This window comes from Carica papaya, chromosome 1 (assembly GCF_054855325.1).
Source record: "Carica papaya isolate Zhongbai chromosome 1, ASM5485532v1, whole genome shotgun sequence".
NCBI lineage: Eukaryota > Viridiplantae > Streptophyta > Magnoliopsida > Brassicales > Caricaceae > Carica > Carica papaya.
Window position 1 is genome coordinate 29,654,541 of NC_142309.1, and position 21,878 is coordinate 29,676,418.

Below are 21,878 nucleotides of genomic sequence, written 5' to 3' on the forward strand. Positions count from 1 at the left end.
ATATATAATTTTTTTTTCTTATAGAAAGGCTATAGATATAACTATAGGGAACATGGGTTTCTTTTTAATCAAGTTTCTGGTTTAAAAAAAAAAAAAAGATTAAAATTATATCTCAATATATATAGATATATATATATATATATATATCTTTCAGCACAAGATAGCATTACCTGTAATTGCTTGTTGGGTGAACAACCTAATTTCAACCATTATACCATATATATAGAGATATATAAGCCATATACGATTGTAACATAGTGATCTGTACATGAGTTTATTCTTGTAAATGAAATTATAAGTATATATGAATATAAATATTCATATATACTGTAATTAGTATTAAAATAATAGGGTGGCTCTTTATACACCTTCCTTAGGTTCTTTATGTCATCAGTAGTTTCATGGAGCCCCAAACCTATTTGATTAGGGTGCCACCTTAATCTCTTGGACTTTATGTATCTCCATACATTAACAATAATTAGTGACACTAATACAAAAATTAAATTAAATTAATTAATTAACTAATTAAAAAAGAAAAAGAAAAATAAGAAACAGGAAAATGTTGCAGTTGACAATAATTATGAAGGAAATTAAAAGACATCATAACAGGAATCCTGCTTTTATGTCACAACAACTGAAATTCTTTTGAAGCTAACAATGGAATCTATATATATATATATATATATATATATATGACACTAAATCATTCTTTTCTTGGGCCCCATTGATTTTCTTCTAGAACAAATGGGATAGGCCTACTTCACTTATAAAATGGCAAGTGCATAGATATAGGATCTTGTTATAGGATTTATATGTGGACATTCAAGCTGCAGTGCAGAAAAGAAAAAGAAGTTGAATCTTCTCAAACTAATTGAAAAGAGTGAATGAAAGAAAAAATCCCATCATATAAACATCTCTAAGTATATATCAGGTTTGTATTAACAGATAATACAAGTAGTACATCAACAAATGGTCAGAAATCAAGTTATCCTTTCCTAAAGAGCACAGTAGCATACTTGAGGACAAGAAATTCATTTCTGCATACAGAAAGTTACATGAGAGATCATTTCCAGGCTCTAATCATCCAGCAAACCTCCCACTTTCATCCAAAATCTGACCAGAAATGCTGTTGCAGATCACGAAATTCAATCACAGTTAAAGAGTCTGATGGCCTAGTGAGAGGTTCTTTTCTGCTTTTCACACTAGGCTCAAAGAGGGGAGCTGAATCATCCTCCTTCCAATTGAATATTACATCGAGCTGACGTACAATCAACTTAAATGTAAGGAATCAGCTTGAATCATCACCCATGTCGAATTTGAACCATTTCCAGTTAGCATAAAGACTTTCTTCGTTATCAGACGGCAGAGCATTTGTTGTAGGGGTTTCTAACTTGTGGCTTGGTAACACAGCAGGTAGTTTCTGTCTGTATTTCTTCGCTATCTCTTCAGCTTCAGCAAATACTCTCTGTTAAGCGGACGTAAATTTTATCAATTACGATCTTCACGTAACTAAATTTATGACCACAACAAGATATTTCTTAAAAGAAAAAGAACAAGAGAATCTCCCACCTCTTTGTCTGATACAAATAGGCCTGGCTTACTTTCAAGATCAGCAACGCTGCAGGCAACATAGGGAAAATTGTTATTGGAAATCGCAATGGTGCCAATATTCAGCTGCAGCAGGAAGTTCAAGAGAGAAACAACTCGATCATATCATGATGTATAAAATATAAAAACCCAACCAGCAACAATGAAATGACTACGTGCCATCGGTTAAAAAGTCCACATCTAATCTGCCTCCAAGCCTAATTAACTCTGCGTCAAACAACATTATTCCTTATCATTCCATCCTAAGGCAAGAAAAGCCATGTCATAACAAAACCATCAACCGATTGAACCATGTAGAGATGATTTCATCAGAAATGATTGTTGCAGTTCTTTCTTAAATATGTACAAATGTGAAAGAGCATATCAATTGAAGATGCAGCACTGCAAATTACCTGAGAGATATTTTGCCAGGAAACATTGACTTCACAACTAGAACTTTAACCTTCTCGTCCACTTTCAGTAAATCGCTGACAGAAGTAATCCTGGTACGACTTATATTGGAGATATGCAGCAATCCACTGAAAGTATCAAGGAAAGCAGAAAAAAGATTAAATGATTGTTCACTATTTTTGTTAAAGCGAATCAAGCTTGTTCCACATACACATGCAATAACATAAAATGTTTCTAAACCACCAAAAGTCCAACTGTAGAAAGCCTAGTTTCACATATCCATTTTGACAAACAAGAGTGCTTGAGAAACCATAAAAAGTTCCTCTCCTTTTTCCATTTCCAGGCTAAAGGGGCTTTTATAATATATACCCTACTTACACTGAAGTCAAAAAAATAAATATCACCATCCTTCGTAGGCTGGGAAGCAATGAGCCAAAGGCTTGTTGCTAACAAAGTTTTGATAGGAATGACATTTGCTTTGTTCTTTATATTTCCTATCAAATTGAACTTGAATTAGAAACTAAGAATTCCAATAAAAGCAAAGGATGATGATCAGAACATGTATAAATTATTGCAACTAGGCAGCCATAGTACTCTCTCCCAGTGAAGTAACAACAGCAATAGCCTCTCTCATTGATAAAAAACTCCATGCTCTAAGAAAAGTTTTTAGGTGAAAGTGTATGCTTATGCATGAGTTTCCAGCTCAAATTGTGAAATTACGGTCTTTTGTTTGCTCACTACCTCTCTTTCTCTATTATTGTTTCCTTATCCTTTCTTCAAATATTTATTCTCTTAATCCTGAGAAGTAATACTTAAAAATTTTTTGCACCAAAGTATACCAAATTTCCTTCTACTTTCTCTTCCTTCTCTGATGAATCCACACACGTGGGTGCATGACAAGTTGTCTACTCAAAGAAGCATCTGTACTGACCTTCTGTTAGTTTCACCAATTCTTATTTGAGCACCATATGGAAAAATTTTCTTTACAGTTCCTTCCAAGAGGGTTCCCTCTCGAAGGTGAAGCATTTCCTGCAATATTGCAAAAAATGTCAGCATCCTTGTTCCCTTCCCCCAGTTCCATTTTTATCATTCAGAAAAGGGGGGAAAATAGGACTTAAAGAAAGTAGTAAGATAATGCTCCAGAAAACCAACCCAAGCATCCTTCTCACTCAATATCAAGTCGTTATTAGTCTCATTTATTCGAGTAATCAGGACATGTAATCGGCGGCCAACCTACAAGTGGGAAGACCAGTATATATAAGAAACATGCACTCAATAAAACAAATAAAGCAAAACCAAAGATGGTATAAGACCATAAAGAAAAATATCAAGTTATATCAAAGGAATATATATTAACCGTGTAGGCTAAGAATGCTCAACTTTGTGAATTGCCATACATTGCATTTGAGTAACTTGCTTAACTGAGGAACTCCTCCAGGGGTAGTGATTACTTTTCAACAATTTTTCTGGTCTTCTTTTGATCAATCAACGGAACACAACTGCTTATGTGTTCGTAGTTGGAATACACGATTTTTTTTACATAAAAAATATTTGTTTTAGGTTTTCAGATGCTAACAACTAGAGCAAATAATTAGACGACTTCGTAGTAACTTAAATAGCCGCATGTCATCTAAAGTAGCTTGGGAACAATGACAGAATTTTTCTCAAAGAAAAAGGAACAAAAATACTTCCAAACTGGACTTCAATATAATCCGTATTTTTGGCTATTGAGTTCTTTCATAATGTGGTGTATTAATTACCAAAAGAAAATGACAAGATAAGATCTACTATCAGACAAAAAATATGTGAAAAGATTTCATTTTGAACTTCCAATATGCACAGTTCATAAAATTATTGGTCATGTTGATCGCCAATCTAACATTGCACAGCCTTTTAGATGCACGAAAATCTCTAAAAGGAATATTGCCATACAAGACAATAGCCAACAAAAGAACAGAGATATCAAGAAAAACACCACCTCTTAGGCAAAAGGTGAGGTAACGCATACAAATTATTGTCCTGTGCAAAATAAAAGGTAGTAAAACAACAGTTGAAGTTATTTGTTAAAGTTATTGGAAATTCGAAGATAAGTGATTGTTTTTCTTAATTGTCCCTCTGATAGCAGCATACTCAACAAAGTGCTAAACGATGAGATCATTGAACAAATAGTGAACAGAGATTTCCAGCAACACAAGCTACCCAGATTCTTTTTTCTGACTAATCAAGTTTCTCAAACAAGACTAGCACCAAAAGCAGGCATTTTTCTTGTATTACAAGTACACTAACATTAAGTTGATGCAATAGACGCATTCTAGTAATGACTATTTATGGTTGAAAGCACCCACGTGCATAGGAAATACATATAGTACTAAATATGTGTGCCAAGAGCAGCAATAAATCTTAAAGAAAACAACATACATTTTCCTTCAATTCAGTGAAGCTGTTCACTCTATTTACCAATTCAGCTTTGGGAAGAAAAGCTCGCAAACCCTGTATAAGGACCAGAGTTACAAAGCATTACTTTCACATAAAAGCACAAACCTCCAGATGCAAATCAGACAAACTTACTTCAATTCTAGTGAGGAGCCCACCAGTATTCCACTCTGTAATTTTAACCTCAATAGGCTCATTTAGCTGTTTTATCTGCGGAAGAAATAGTGTAAGCATTTTTTTAGATTCCATAGTTAACAAACATCCACATCCACATCCAGAGACCAACAAACTAACTGGTCTCACATTGGCAACAGCTTAAAGCATAGACTCAGAGGAAAATGATTAAAGTTAAGTTTGATTGAAAATTCAATTTAATGGGATAAAAATTTGAATGAAACAACATTTATGTTCTAAGATAAATCCATCAATTCAACATAAATATTTTGTGATTCCTACTCAGAGGAGTGAGAAAACAAATACATGGTGAAAACGAAGATAAGAATGAGTCTGGTTCAATGATGATCAAATTTAGAAATTATGACTAAATTACCCACATTAAAGAAGTAAAATTTAAGAATTGAGTAGCCTTGAAACAATCACAGCGTTACATAGACATGATGTTAGTTCAATTTGCACAAGAAAGCATTAATCACAAGTTCTCTACTTGTTTTAAAACTTAATTCATTTGAATGGAAACTTTCTAACAAAACAAAAGGACAAATTCCAGTGCTAGCAACAGGAACTTAAAGATAAGATGTTGATAGAGGAAGCACTTCAGAAAAGAACCTGCCTCACTCGATGCCAGGCAATCCGCCGAAACAGCCGTCTCGTCGACAGCAAAGGTCGACCACTTAGGGTTCTTCCAAGAACCTCAGCAAAAAGGACAGTTCCAGTCTCCACAGCTGGCCTTCCCAGTCCCTGGCCACCACTCAATGCATCATCATCCTTAACAATTCCCATCTTCCCACAAACCATGAACTCCTCTGCATCATTTTTCAAATCACATAGTAAATGATCCATCTCTCTGGGATACAATGGCAGAACCTCCTTTGTCATCATAGTGCCCAACAATTCTGATCCAATATTCACATCAAGCCTATTTTCGTTGCCAGAAACCACAACACCAACCACAAAATCACCTGGTTTTGGCTGATAATATTCCACACCAACCTTCTCAGCTTCCTTCTCTTTACTCTCCATATCACTTCCCTCATCACAATCTCCTAAATCACTTCCCTCTTCTTCTAGTTCCCCCACCATGTCCCTCGGTTTAAAAAACTTCAAAAAAGGCTCCAACAATTCATCTTTATCTGTTTGTTTAGATTTTTCAACTTCTGGGGAAAACCCATCAGATATAGCCACTGGATTAGGCTTGTTCAACAATCCAAATTCGCCGTTCCCCGGAACTCCATCATTTTCATCACTTTCAGGGAAAGAAGTGTTCGGAAAACCATCAGCAACATCGTTCTGAGCGCAAAAACCAGTCTGTATACTCCTCCAAGTCGAAGTATTAGTACGAAGAGCAAAGGATTTAAGTGAGATTGAAGTGTTGAACACGGGGGGTTTTGGAAAAAGAACTTTTGTGGCATTCGCTGCTCTGATTCGGGAAGCGTTGCGTGTAATAGAAAAACCAGAGAGCGTTCCTGAATAGGTGAGGAGAAAGAGAGAGTTACAGTTGCAGCAGGCGTACATCTTTCTTATCCTGCGCACTTCATAAGCTGGTTATCTTCTCCTTCCTCGCGGCTTTTCTCGATTTTTTTATTATCCGTTTCCTCTGGTAGATTTTTAGGAGCAGTCTGCTCCTTGGATTTTGGGCCCAGTTTAATGCTTCATGGGAGATTGAAGCTCTGTAGTGTCTCCTGTCTTGAGCTTACTCTTGGGCTGCGGAGGCCTGGACCAAAAAAAAAATAATAATAATAAATAATAATAATCTTTATATGTATTTTATAAAATAATAATATATAATTTAATCAACTATAAAGATGATTGAATAATAATAAAAAATAATTAATCTTTATGCATTTTTAATTCTTTTAATTTTTATTAAAAATAATTAAAAAATTATTATGTATGATCAACAAAGATTATTGAATAATTATAGCGATTTGAAACTTAAAAAGAAATAAATTACAAATTGAACGCGAAAACAAAATATAAAATTACGGTTTACATTCTTTACACAATAATTTAGAAAACCCAATAGAACTATAGAAATGATCATTCTAAAAGAACAAGTGAAAAATCAAGAAATAAATGAAAAATAAACAATTAGATATATCATAGGATGATCTTCACTAGCTGTTGAAGGGAGTTCGGGTGATGAACTATTCACAACTCCCTTATTGATCAGGATCTGAATCTTGGTACTCTTGATCTGAAATAGTTAATAAAATGGTGAACTACACTATTCCAGTAAGAATATCACACTACTCACCGATATAGAAATAAAAATTGGTAAAAATCATAAAAATAATTAATAGAGCTTTTAATTTAAGTACATTCATTTATCATAAATAAAATCATTTATTGCATACTTACCGTAGCAAGATTTTCAAAAACTGGCCTATAGATACAATAACACAAACAACATCATAATCTCATATTCAATTAATCAAAACAACAACTTTTTTTTTTATTTGTCTACTGGTATCCATGAGGGTCCATAGGGATGTCTTCACTACGCGTGAACTATCATTCAACATTTTCAACTAATTGACTGTTCTCATACTCCGTTCGGTATGAGCGCCAAAATACCAATCCTTAATACCCCATCCGGTATGAGGCGACGTTCACGATAAGGTTTCTTATGTACCCGGTCCGTTCACCATCTTCCAGGATATCCAGTAAGGCTACGATTCATTCATTCAATTAATCAAGCAATTCCCATTTGCATTTAATTTTCAGTTTTACAATTTAACTGTAAACCACGCAAGACAAGCAATACATGCATTAAGAAAACACAACTGAATCATCTTACCAACTCCAGTGTATTATTATGCATTTAAAACTGTAAGATCAATCAATCAGTTAAAACATGACAAACAGTAATAAATAACCACTTTTGCCTCTATTAGTAACTAGTAATTAATTATTGAAGTTTCTAAGTTACACAAAATACTGTATTATTTATAATTAGATTTCAATTCTATAATAAGGAATAAGGTGAGAGATTTTTATCCGAATTGGTGTCCGAAACACTAAACCTTCAGCTGCGCCTACTGGCAGCCCTCCGAGTTTCCTGAATTTTTCTTCAAAAATTAAAACACGCTTCAAGTACCTACAAGTACTCTAAAAAATCTAAAATCGATATTAAAAATCTTTTCCAGTCAATTTTAAAATTTCGACACGGCGGCACCGCCGTGCTCTGATGGCAGTTTACCTCGAACTGGCCATTTTTTACTAGTTTTATACTCATTCATGTGAGAAAACACGTTAAGGGGCATCGGTTAGCTGAAAAAAGTCGAAAAACAAAAACTCACTAGCAGCTAGATTTTTCAGTGCGGCGGCTCCGCTAGCTCACCTTTGTGGTTGGGTATTTTTCTTCAGTCAACATGTAAAAAATAGAATGTGAATACAATGGTAGAAAAATCGCATGAAATGGGAATAAAAAAGGGGCTCATCAGAGGTAATTTTTGATTTTTTATGCAGCAGCACTGTCGGGCTTTACCTATGGTTTCTAGCTCATTCGCCGGCCCTTTTGCTTCAATTTGACCATGACGGTGTTCAAATTCAAATTTCAAGCGAATGAGAGAATTTTTTTACCCTTTTTGACGGTCGGAGCTGGGTCCAGCGCAGTGGCAGGTAGCAGTTGACTCCCTTCTTCGACGACTGGTTCTTCTTCTTCAGCAGGGGGCTAGCGCCTAGGATTAGGGTTCGGTGTGAAATGAGATATTTATACCCATCTCCCTTTAATTTGGACCATTCATCACGTTTGATTTTGATCATTCGATTGCGTTTAAAGAAAAAATAAATCTGGACCGTTCATTGTGATTTTGATCTGGATCGTACGATTGTGTTTAAAGAGGGAAAAAATCTGGATTGTTCATCATGTTTAATCGCGACTGTCCGATCGCGCATGAGAAAGGAACGGATCCGGACTGTCTATGCACGCTAGAACAAATCTGGGCCGTCCAATCGCGGGTACGCAGATTGCCAGCGTGGCCTCCCGCGTGGCACCGAGTCAGCGTGTCTTGCCACGCTGTGCGCTCCGATTTATCGGGACTACTGACTAGACGGTCCTACGTGATAGATTTTTTCTAAATTATATTTTAACCCTAATTTCTGATTTTTCTTTCAAAAATATCTCCCAAACCTAAATTTTTACCCTTTTTTTCCAAAATTATTTTCAATTTCATCTTCCACCTATTTTTTTTTTCTAATTTTACATTAAATAAAAATTTATAAAATTAAAAATTATATTTTTATATATTTTTTTAATTTTTAAATTAATTCTGGGCCAAATTTCGAGCTCGGATATTACAACTCTCCCCACTTAAAAGAAAATTGGTCTCTCAAATTTGTCTCTCTCTCACTCAATCAAACAATTGGAGATACTGGGTTCTGAAATCTGATTCTAGCTCTCATGTGACTTCTCTCTGTGTGTGATTCTGTCATAAGATCTTAACAAAATAAATTTTTCGATTGCGGAGTACTTTGTTCTTTCGGTCCACAATATCCACTGGTACCTTCTCGTAGGACAGATCCTCCTGGAGTGAAAGGGGCTCGTGGGCAAAGACGTGAGAGGGGTCTGGGTTGTACTTGAGTAGTATGGACACATAAAGCACATTATGTACTCTCAATAATTCTGGAGGTAGTGTCAGTTTGTAGGTGGCGGTGCCAATTCTGTCTACGATTTCAAATAACCCAATAAAGCAGAGATTTAGTTTCTCCTTCTTGCCAAACCTACCGATTCCTTTAAAAGGAGTGACCTCTAAGGAATAACCGATCACATTCCTCAAATTCTAAATCCCTCCTCCAGGTATCCCATAACTCTTCTGCCTGCTCTGAGTCGTCTGGATATTCTTCCTGATCTTAACTATTTTGGTTGTAGTCTCATCCACAAGATCTGGACGGAATAATTTTCTATCACCCACATTTTTCCAACAGATCGGCAATCTACATGGGCGGCCATATAACGCCTCTTAGGAGCTATGCCAATACTTGTTTGGTAGCTGTTATTGAGGTGAACTCTAGTAGGGGTAAATAATCATTCCAATGGCCCCCAAAGTCAATAACACAAGCTCGAAGCATATTCTCCAGTGTGCGGATTATCTTTTCTGGTTGTCCATCGATCTGAGGGTGGATTGCAGTACTAAGGGACACTTTCGTTCCCATGGCTTACTGAAAACTAAACTAGAACTGAGAAGTGAACCTGGGGTTTCTATTGGACACTACTGTCACTGGTACTTCATGTAACCTGACTATCTCTCAGATAGATATTCTTGGTAACTTGTTCAAGGGGTCGATCATCTTGATGGCCAAGAAGTGGGAAGACTTGGTGAATCGATCAATAATTACCCAAATGGCATCATATCCTCAGCGTGTCCTAGGCAATCTTGTCATGAAATCTATTATGATGTGTTCTCACTTTCACTTCGGAATTGGTAATGGCTGAAGTAGTCCGCCTGGGCGTTGATGCTCTATCTTGATTTACTGACATACCAAATACTTGAAAACAAAGTCGGTCATCTCTCTTTTCATCCCGTTCCACCAAAATCGGGGTCGTATACTTTGATACATCTTAATGCTTTTAATATGCACGACAAACTTTGAGCTATGGGCCTCGATCATGATGTATCTTTTTAGCTCACTATCATATAGAACACACACCATATCTTGAAATATAAGCAACCCATTGGTAGAGACTCGAAATTCTGAATTTACTTATTGTTCTGCATATTTCTTGAGGGTTGCTATGGTGGAATCGACATATTGGACTTCCTTTGTTCTCTGAATCAACTCAAGTTGAACAGTCAGGTGGGCCAAACATGTAACTCTCTTCAGGTCCTGAAGTCGTATTTATTGTGCGGTCCTTATTGCTATGCATTTTGAAACCATTAAGTGAGCTAATATACCTGTACTTTTTTTGCTGAGTGCGTCAGCTACCACGTTGCCCTTACCTGGGTGATATAAGATATTGTAATCGTAGTTCTTATGGAGTTCTATCCATTTTCTCTGACGCATGTTGAGATCATTTTGAGTGAATATGTGTTTCAAGCTTTTATGGTCGATATAGATCTGAAAGGTCTCCCCATACAAGTAATGACAACAAGTTTTCAACGTGTGGATAATCGTGACAAGTTATAAGTCATAGGTGGGGTAACTTTTCTCATAATTCTTCAACTGTCTGGACCCATAGACTATGACCTTCTTATGCTGTATCAGAACACAACCTAACCCAGGTAAAAGACATCACTATAAACTTTATATCCCCCTATCCCGCTCGGGTGCAGTAGTCAACCACTTTTTTAGGTCTAAAAAACTCATTTCACAGTTCTCGTTCCACTTAAACTTGATGTTCTTTTTTGTGAGCCGAGTCAAATGAGCAGGTAGGTTAGAAAATTCTTTCACGAACATGCGGTAATAACTTGCCATTTCCAGAAAGATATGAATCTCCTTGACCGATGTTAATTTTTTCCAGTAGAGCACTGCCTCAACTTTTTCGGAATTCACTGACATTCCATCCATTGATATGATGTGCCATAGGAAGATAGTTTACTCGAACCAAAACGCACACTTACTCAACTTTGCATACAACTTCTTTTCTTTGAGAATCTACAAAACATGAGTCAAATGGTGAGCGTGTTCCTCTCTGTTTTTTGAATAGTATCATCGATAAATACAATAATGAACTGATCTAAAAATGATCTGAAAATCCTATTCATTAAATCCATGAAAATGGTCGGTGCATTGGTTAGTCTAAATGGCATTACCAAGAACTCATTGTGTTCGTACCTGATTTAGAAAGCTGTTTTAGGAATGTCATCTACTTTGATTTTTACCTAGTGTAACCTGAGCACATGTTTATTTTGGAGAAGACCTGGGTATCCTGCAACTGGTCAAAAAGATCATCGATCTTGGGGAGAGGGTATTTGGTCTAGATCGCGACCCTATTAAATCCCTTGTAGTTAATACATAATATTAATGTCTCATCCCATTTTCTTGCAAATATGACTCCAGCACCCCAAAACGAACCACTGTGTCGGATGAATCCACTGTTCTGCAATTTCTTGATCTATTTCCTCAACTCTTCTAACTTTACATGACTCATGCGGTAAGGAAAAACTAAGATAAGCTGCGTGCAAGGTTGAAGGTCTATGGTGAACTCAACTTTCCTGTCCATTAGTAGTCTGAAAAGTTTATTAGGAAACACATTCGAGAAGTCTTGGACTGCTGAGATCTCTTGCATGCAAATTTCTTTCTTAGGTTTGCCTAGTTTTGAGAAAACAATCGAGTTAAAGTGCTAAGCAATAAAAAAATTGCTATGAGGGAATAATATTCAATACTTTTATTATCTTTTAAATGACTCTTCATTAGGAGGCTTAAATACAATTTTTCTCGTGGAAACAATCCACAGTGGTGTGATGCGTTGCTAACTAGTTCATTCTTAGAAATACATCATGAGTGAAACCAAGTCCTATGGAATAGGGGCCAGATGTTGCTGGGGAGGGACTGGGTGGCCCTGTAATGGTGTCGGATGATACGGTGGGGGTTCTAAATTATGTTGTGATGGTGTCAGATGACACGACGGAGGAGCAGGGTTGCATCTAGGTAGCGTTAGATACTCTTATTATAGGGGTGACTCATATTGTTGAAGTGGTGGAGGGTTAGACAGTTCCCTCCTCACTTTCCTGGCCCACTGGGCATAGATGAGTCTCTCTAAAATCTCGAAGAGCCGATTGACATCTTCTCGAAGTGACTTGTTTCAGGTTGCCTTATTCAATAATGGACCTCATCTCCCCGTATCTTTCTACTTATTTTTCAAAAGGAAGGGTTTAGTGATGGTTTGTATTTGGTATTTTTAAGTATTTGTGTAAGGAATAGTTTTGAGAAATGCAGTTTTGATACCAATTGTATCAGCTCGAAACTTAAAATGAAATAAATTATAAATTGAATGCGGAAGCAAAATAATAGAGTTAGGGTTTACATTCCTTACACAATAATTTAGAATACCCAATATGAGAATAACCCTTCTAAAAGAACAAGTGAAAAATCAAGAAATGAATAAAAAATAAACAATTAGGTATTCTAGGATGACCTTCATTAGACTTTAAAGAGAATCTAGACGGTGAACTATTTATAACCCCCTTGTTGATCGAGATCTGGATCTTAGTACTCTTGATCTGAAATGGTTAATGAAAGGGTGAGCTACACTAGTCTAATAAGAATATCACACTACTCACCGATACAGAAATAAAAGTTGGTAAAAATCATAAACAACTAATGGAGCTCTTAATTTAAGTAAATTCATTTATTATAAATAAAATCATTTATTGCATACTTGCCGTAGCGACATTTCCAAAAATCGAGCTATAGAGGTAATAAAACAAATAACATTATAATCTCATATTCAATTAGCTAGAACAACAACTTTTCTTTTTTATTTGCCTACTGGTATCCATGGGGATCCATAGGGATATCCCCACTAAGCGTGAAACATCATTCAATATTTTTAACTTACCGACTGTTCTCATACCCGTCCGGTATGAGCGCTAAAAATACCATTCCTCAATCGGGTATGAGCGCCAAAAATACCATTCCTCAATACCTCGTTCGGTATGAGCGCAAAAATACCAATTCTCAATACCCCGTCTAGTATGAGGCGACGTTCACGGTAGAGTTCCCTATGTACCTGGTCCGTCCATCATCTCCCAGGATATTCAGTAAAGTTACTAATCATTCATTCAATTAATCAAGCAATTCCTGTTTGCATTTAATTTTTAGTTTCACAATTTAACTGCAAATCACACAAGACAAACAATACATGCATTAAAGAAACATAACTGAATCATCTTACAAACTTCAATGTATTATTATGCATTTAAACTGTAAGATCAATCAATCAGTTAAAACATGACAAACAGTAATATATAACCGGTTCTAGCTCCATTAGTAACTTGTAATTAATTATCGAAGTTTCTAAATTATGCTAAATACTGTATTATTTATAATTAGACTTCAATTCCATAATAGGGAATAAAGTGAGATATTCTTATCCGAATCGGTATTGGAAACACTCAAACTTCAGTTACGCCTATTGGCGGCCTCTGGATTCCCTTAATTTTTTTTCGTGTGGATTAAAACATGCTTCAAGTACTTAGAAATACCCTAAAAAATTCAAAATTGGTGTTAAAAAGCTTTTCTGGCCAATTTCAAAATTTTAGCACGGTGTCGCCACCGCTGCACCTCGGACTAACCATTTCAACTAGTTTTAGCCGATTTCGGCCTATTTTATACTCATTCATACGAGAAAACACATTAAGGGGCCTCAATTGATCGAAAAAAGTCGAGAAATAAAAACTCACAAGTAGCGAAATTTTCTGGTGCGGCAGCTCTGCCGGCTCACCTTCGCGGTTGAACGTTTTTTCTTCAGACAACTTGTAGAAAATAGAATGGTGAACAAATCACACGAAATGGGAATCGAAAAGGGGCTCATCGGAGGCGATTTTTAGTTTTTTCACCACAACGTTTTCGCGCTTTACCCGCGGTCTCCAGCTCATCCACTGGTCTTTTTGCTTCAATTTGGCCATATGGGTGTTCAAAATCAAATTTCGAGCGAATAAGATAATTTTTTTACCCTTTTTAGTAGTCGGAGGTGGCTTCGGCGTGGTGGTTGGCGAGGGTCAGTTCCCTTCTCCGACGACTGTTCTTCTTCTCCGGCAGGGGACTGGCGGCTAGGGTTAGGGTTTGATGTGAAGTGAAATATTTATATCCGTTTTCCTTTTATTTGGACCGCTTATCATGTTTCATTTCGACTGTCTGATCGCGTTTAAAGAGAAAATGAATCTTAACCGTTTATCGTGATTTGATCTGGATCGTACGATCGCATTTATAGAAGGAAACGAATTTGGACCATTCATCGTGTTTAATCGCGACCGTCCGATCGTGCATGAGGAGGGAACGGATCTAGACCATCCACGCGCGTGGGAACAAATCCAGACCGTCCGAGACCTCTCGCTTGTCACCGAGTCAGCATATCTTACCACGTGGCGTGCTCCGGTTCGTTGGGACTGCTGACTAGACGGTCCTACATAGCACATTTTTTTTAAATTCTTTTTGACCCCTAGTTTCTGATTTTTTTTTTCAAAAATACTCATAAAATCTAAATTTTCACCCATTTTTTTGAAAGTTATTTTCAATTTTATCATCCACCTATTTTTTTCTTAATTTTACATTAAATAAAAATTTATAAAATTAAAAATTATATTTTTATATATATATTTTTTATTTTAAAATTAATTTCGGTCTAAATTTTGGGATTAGGTATAACAATAATAGTAAAAAGATAAGTATATAAACATTGCAAATTTCAACCATTAAAGAGGCAATATTGATTGATCATCAATCAGTAAAAAAATTATATGAAACATTTTTTCTTTTAAGAAAAAAAGAAAACCTACAAACTAAGAAGAAATATGTAAAAGTTTGACCAATAATCTGTTTAGTTCAATAATCCTTAACTTTTAAGGAAGAAAAATTTTAAAAAATAAAAGAAAAGGTAAAGATGTTCTTGCTCACATTTGGTTTATCTTAAATCTTTATGGTGACAGGATGATTAGATCAGGCTGAATAGGGAAAGAACATATGATTAACATGCAATGAAGGACAACAGATAATGTCAACATATGATTAACATGAAAATAAGAAATCAAGAAAGAGAAAAGGAAAAAAAAAATCCAAAATAATATCAATTAGGACAAGAATTCTATTAGTTTGGTAAAATTAGTTTTGATTAAAACCCTCAACTAGATTTTAGTGAAGCTAAGGCTTAATAGTTTCAAAATGTACTTAGCCTTATTAGACCAACTTAAATTCATATCTCAGCATGTGTGAAGAGTAGAAAACATAATTTAGTATATGAGCCTAACACCTTAATTATCACAACCGTTGCAACGAGGTTACCTGAATTACTAGTTGAATAGTCTCGCGTAATTGCCATGACAACTGCAACAAAGCTTGAGAAAAAGGAAAGCAGAACAAAATCCATGACATATTTAGTGCAAATGTGCATCAATCTGACCAAAGAAATTTTCTAGACATGTAATTGTTTTAACTTATATATTTCAGACATGAATACCTAATAAGCAATAGATCAATGCAGAATAAAGTTTAGATAGCATAAATTATGCTATGTAGTGTTGATCTGGTAAATCAATTTCATATTTTCATATGATCAAAAATCTAGAACCCAAAAAAAAAAGAAAAGTGTAGTTCCTTCCTGATAAAACAGGTCCTTAGAATCAAAAGTCAAGGACACATCATAGTTTGGTCCTATGATCTATCATATAAATTTTGATTGATAAAGACTAAAATTGGATAGAGTAATATAACTTTCACCAACGCGGAAACAATGATTACATAATGAGATGAAAAATATTAACAAATCAGACTTGACATGCAGAACGCCTGAAACCTGATTCCAATATCAGCGCATGTGAACAAAATTATCAAATGATAAAAGCTAAAATTAGGTAGAGTAGTATAAAGAGCATATGCTTTAATTAAAAATTCACCAAGTGTGAAGAGTAAAAAATATAATTTAAAAAATTAAAAATTATAATTAATTATTACTTAAGAGTATTATTTTAATTTTAGTAACTTGAGATTTATTCTTATTAGGATTTCTAACATTATTAGTAACTTGAGATTTTCAGCAAAAGTACCCTCAACATGTATCAGTAAAGAAGGTCGAGAAAGAGAAAGAATGGGAGAAGAGCAAAGAGATTTGATAAAGTTAATCACGAATACGAAAATATGATAACCATCAAAGGTTAAAAAAAAAATAATTATTTATACACATAAAATAAGATAATTAACTAATAAAAACTAATATTTTCTTATTTATTAATATTCAATTTTAAAATTTTTATAGCATTTATTTTTAATAATTATTTCATTTTAATTTATTTTCACTCAATAATAATAATATTTTTATAATAAAATATATCATATAACATCATAATTTAAACTAACAATTTCATATCTGTAATACAAAAAAAAACAAAAAAACAAAATAATAAAAACTCCAATAAGGGGAAAGAAAAAAAAATACTCAAATACTGTGGGGTCTTGATCAAGAAAATATATGACAGAAATCAAAACAAAACAGCAATAACACGAAGGAAAATATATAGCAACAGCGTTAAAAGCATAGCGGTCATCCGCTTCAGTTGACAAAATTCATGTACCTGGGATTGAACAACTTTCTCAATTTGAAGTTTTAGGGTTCATTAGTCCACCGCCTCTGAGTATCATATGCAGAAACGGGTTTGAGGATGAGCTCGGTCGGATTTTGTAAACCAGCTCTTTTAAAGTCTTTTTTAGCGTTAAAAAAAAAACTGTAAACAGCGTAAAAAAAAAATAAAAACTGTCTCGTACAATATATATGATATAAACTATTTATATTATTCTTATTATTTTATTTTATTAACTAACCTTAAAATTAATACATATAAAATAATTTTTAAATTCTTAAAAATTTTAAATATAAAAATAATATTAATGTATTAATATTTTATTAAAAATAAATACCATATTTTAATTTTTATAAAAATTTCCTATTTAAACATTTTAAATTTGAAAATAAAATTTAATTTTAATTTACCTACAAATTTTTTAAAAATGTTTTAAATATTACAATACTTATTAAATATCAATATTTATCTTAAAAATTTTATTATATAAATTAAAATATATTTATAATTCTATATACGATAAATTAACTAATATTTTCCTATTTAATAATACTTGTTCTCTGACAATATTATTCTATTTTTATAATAAAATATATTATTTTAGCTAATATTGTTATCTTATATACATAAAATAAAATAATAAACCTATAAAACAAATATTTTTACATTGATTTAAAATTTAAATTTGCATAACATTTTTAATTAATTCTTATTTATTTTCTGTTAATATTATTTTTCTTTTGTAATAAAATACATACTTTCGAATTACTATACAATCAACAAACACTCCTAAAAATAAATAGTAAAAAATTATAAAAATACGAATTAATAAATCACATAAATATAGAGTAATACATCCTAAAAATATGCAGTCATTATATATTTTCAAAGAAATTAACGAATTAGGAAAGAACATGAACAAAAAGATAAATATGTAACCCACTGCAAATTTCAACCATTAAAGAGGCAATATTGATTGATCATCAATCAGTAAAAAAACTATATGTAACATTTTTTTTCAAAAAAAAAAAAGAAAAACCTACCAACTAAGAAGAAATATGTAAAAGTTTGACCAATAATCTGTTTAGTTCAATAATCCTTGTAACTTTTTAGGAAGAAAAATTTTTAAAAATAAAAGAAAAGGTAAAGATGTTTTTGCTCACATTTGGTTTATCTTAAATCTTTATGGTGACAGGATGATTGGATCAGGCTGAATAGGGGAGGTGCAGAAGGGAAAGAACATATGATTAACATGCAACGAAGGACAACAGATGAAAATAAGAAATCAGGAAAGAAAAAAGGGAAAAAAAAATCCAAAATAATGTCAACTAGGACGAGAATTCTATTAGTTTGGTAAAATTAGTTTTGATGAAAAGTCTCCACTAGATTTCAGTGAAGATAAGGCTTAATAGTTTCAAGATGCGCTTAGCCTTATTAGACCAGCTTAAATTCATATCTCAGCATGTGTGAAGAGCAGAAAACATAATTTAATATATGAGGCAAACACCTCAATTACCACAACTGTTGCAACGGGGTTACCTGAATTACTAGTTGAATGGTCTTGCGTAATTGCCATGGCAGCTGCAACAAAGCTTGAGAAAAAGGAAACCAGAACAAAATCCAGGACATGTTTAGTGGAAATGTGCATCAATCTGACCAAAGAAATTTTCTAGACATGTAATTGCTTTAACATATATATTTCAGACACGAATACCTCATAAGCAATAGATCAATGCAGAATAAAGTTCAGATATCATAAATTATGCTATGTAGTGTTGATCTGGTAAATCAATAGCAAACATCTAGAACCCATAAAAAAAGAAGAAATGTTTAGTTCCTTCCTGGTAAAACAGGTCCTTAGAATCAAAAGTTAAGGACACATCATAGGTTTACCAACATGGTTTCTACTTCCATAATTGCAAGTATCTTAGGAACCTGAAACTACATGTTTAATCTTTTGATAAGAGATAATGCGAGGAGAGGAACTCAAATTTAGGTTTATGCCCGAACTGACTAGCCTGCTAGTGCTTTCGTTATTAGTTCGTTATGGGTGAGGCTTCCAACATTCTGCGAGATTTATTGTAAGTTGTTCAGTAAGGATGCAACTTCACTGAAGAATATATGGTTATTTGGAACATTTTATAGTGAAAAATTACTCTGTTACCATGCATGTCATTCAAGCTGCTTACATTTTGTGCTGCTTCAAGCATATGCCCTTTATCATTCATATGACAGGTCACAGGAATCCTGAAACGTAACTTTAACATCAGCACATGTGAACAAAATTATCAAAATGATAAAAACTAAAACTGGGCAGAGTAATATAACTTCCACCAACGCGGATACAATGATTACATAATATTAACAAATCAGACTTGACATGAAGAACGCCTGAAACCTGATTCCAACATCAGCGCATGTGAATAAAATTATAAAGGGCATATGCTTTAATTAAAAATTCACCAAGCGTGAAGAGTAAAAAACGTAATTTAAAAAATTAAAAATTATAATTAATTATTATTTAAGAATATTATTTTAATTTTAGTAACTTGAGATTTTTATTCTTATTAGGATTTCTAACATTATTAGTGTTAATTTCTCATTTTTATTAAGATTAATATTTTTAATTTTATTAATTTATTATTTTCTAATCTATCTCTAGTTAGAAAAAGATATTTAAAGAAAATAATACAATCGAACACTTAAGTGTGATTCTTAAAACGTCTTAAATATAATGTTTAAAAAACTCTAGGTGCGATGTCTCATTTTATTTCTAAATCCCTGATTAAACAAATCAACATTATTTGTCCTACATAACAAAAATATCAGATGAGGTTGAAATTACTTTTTTGATGTCATCTGAGGCATAATGGCTTGAAACAGCGACGGGGCAAATGCACGGGGGCACAATGCATTATGTACGCGCTCACTGGTGAGTGTGCTGGTGGGCTTGCGTAGAGCACCCAGGTCCATCACTGCTGCACCCAAACAAAGTGCTGATTTTCTGCATGACGTGTGTATATCCCAGCAAATTTATTCCCCTGGGCTCCCTCCTTCCACACCCCAGGTACCTGAAAAATTGTTTCCTGGCAATTTAATTGCCCTTTTCTTTGTTCGGTTTTTTTTTTTTTTTTTCTTTTCTTAATTTTTTTTTGTGGTTTTAATTTTCAGAAGCCTCGAGTAAAAAAAATAACAGAATGAAGAAAAATCTTACCAGCATAGCAGAGATAAAACCCTCTTCTGTCCCCCTCCGCCCCTATAACAAATACAAGAAAAAAGAAGAAGAAAACCAACGCAAATTCGAAAATTTAAAAAATGCTAAAAGAATATAATTGAATGTGACAGCAAGAAATGGGTCACAATAAATGAAGTAAGTTTCTCTTTGATTACAAAAACAAAAAAAAGTAAATAGCTAACATTAATTAGATCAGCAACTGAATTCCAAGCAGTTACTAATAATGGTCGTTCGTTTTCTCTGTTTCACTATAGTCGAAGAAATGTATCTAACATAAATCTATACAGTCATTACCTAATGTACCACAACAACTAAATAAAAAAAAATCATCTAAGAACCTTCCATTTGCATCTTTGACTAAACTCATTGAACAAAGTCATGCAAATCAACAAATGGATTAACTAAGTTCTCAACATTTCCAGTGAAGAGATTACCTTCTACAGGTGCTGCATGTTAACTTGTGTAAAACCACATAGCCTACCACATTAGATCAGCCATTATGCCAACTTCAACAGAAGAAGTGACAAGCCTGCCGGTGCGCAAAAAACTAAACAGCACTCTTGAGCTATCAGGATTCAAACTAACAATTTCATCTCAATAATACAAAAAAAAAAAACAAAATGATGAGAACTCCGACAAAGAAAAAGAAAAAAAAAAATTCACATACAGTGGTATTGATCTAAAAAACATATGACAGGAATCAAAACAAAACAACAACCATACAAAAGAGAATAGATAGCAGCATTAACAGCATAGCAGGCTTCCGCTTCGATTGACAAAATTTACGTACCTAGAATTAGGCGACGAAGGCATCAGCCTCTGTCGAGAAAATTCTCGCTTTCTCAATATAAAATTTTATGATTCATGAGTACGTAGCTTCTGTTATATAATAAGGATAAGAGATGGGGGGTCGGCTGCATTTTCCGAGCTTCACTCTTTTAAACAATCCCCTTTATAGTAAAAAAGAAAAAGTCATAAATAGGATTAAAAAAAGCCATCAAATATATATAATATAATTATATTACTGTTATTTTTTTTATTAACAAATAAAACTGAAAATTAATATATAATATTTTCTAAAATAATTTTTAAATTCTCATAAATTTTAAATAAAAAATTTCAAGATGTGTTTTAGTCATATTAGACCAGCTTTAATAACAAAAAATATAATTTAATATATGAACCAAACACCTCAATTGCCACGCCGTTGCAATGAAGTTACCTGAATTACTAGTTAATGGTCCCGAATAATTGCCATGACAGCTGCAACAAAGCTTAAGAAAAAGGAAAACATAACAAAATCCAGGACATGTTTATTAGAAATGTGCATCGATCTGACCAAAAAAATTTTCTAGACATGCGAATAGAATTTGTGATGAATAATAGTGGCAAGATTACACATTTTAGCATTGACAGCTGACTTTTCTATTGGTACCATGATTTACTAGCAAAAGAAGCAAACTCCAACCCCTATTTTTCTTTTATGCTTATCTATTTTTGTTCTTGGAGTTTCCTGCATTCCCGTACTTGAAAATCTGCATGCAAAAGCAAAATAGCTCTTAATTGATCAAATCACTAAAAAAATCTCAGAGGCTTGTGGCCATCAGGTGGACCAAGAGCCTTGGTTTCCCCAATAGCAACAGATAAATATAGCATATACAGTGTCTCCCAAGATGCATTTGCTCATAATATTTTACTTTCTCTTTAACTCACACATCCTTCATTGCCAGGCGGCTGCTACTTGCGACAATTCCTGCACTAATAGTGTCACTAATCATTCTAGTTATTGGCCCACTAGT

The 21,878-nt window shown here is 33.8% G+C and overlaps 1 protein-coding gene and 1 non-coding gene across 3 annotated transcripts; both read right to left on the reverse strand.

Annotated features, from left to right (window-relative positions):
- Positions 1-885: 885 nt before the first annotated feature.
- PDE338 (Nucleic acid-binding proteins superfamily) lies at positions 886-21,029 on the reverse strand. 2 transcript variants are annotated; one of them, XM_088210164.1, is made up of 12 exons: positions 20,514-21,029; positions 20,059-20,100; positions 19,690-19,915; positions 19,034-19,091; positions 5,218-6,322; positions 4,567-4,641; positions 4,417-4,488; positions 3,151-3,231; positions 2,930-3,027; positions 2,001-2,126; positions 1,570-1,618; positions 886-1,465 (listed from the first exon to the last, which is right to left on the reverse strand). In XM_088210164.1, the coding sequence occupies exons 5-12, from the start codon at positions 6,121-6,123 to the stop codon at positions 1,289-1,291; spliced, it is 1,584 nt and encodes a 527-aa protein (XP_088066290.1). In that variant the 5' UTR covers positions 6,124-6,322; positions 19,034-19,091; positions 19,690-19,915; positions 20,059-20,100; positions 20,514-21,029; the 3' UTR covers positions 886-1,288. The 2 variants fall into 2 exon arrangements, with proteins under 2 accessions (XP_088066290.1, XP_088066291.1); XM_088210165.1 differs by lacking the exons at positions 886-1,465; positions 1,570-1,618 and adding exons at positions 1,625-1,850; positions 18,384-18,436.
- On the reverse strand, positions 18,263-18,385 carry LOC148270534 (small nucleolar RNA snoR77). The gene has a single exon (XR_015814628.1). It is a non-coding gene; the product is annotated as a small nucleolar RNA snoR77 (small nucleolar RNA).
- Positions 21,030-21,878: the final 849 nt, after the last annotated feature.

Excerpts from the sequence above, each read along its gene's own strand:
- PDE338 (XM_088210164.1), bottom strand. The coding sequence starts at position 6,123 with ATGTACGCCTGCTGCAACTGTAACTCTCTCTTTCTCCTCACCTATTCA. Across the intron at positions 2,127-2,929 it reads ATTGGTGAAACTAACAGAAG|TGGATTGCTGCATATCTCCA; the intron begins GTCAGTACAGAT and ends TGATACTTTCAG. Across the intron at positions 1,466-1,569 it reads TATTTGTATCAGACAAAGAG|AGAGTATTTGCTGAAGCTGA; the intron begins GTGGGAGATTCT and ends TCCGCTTAACAG.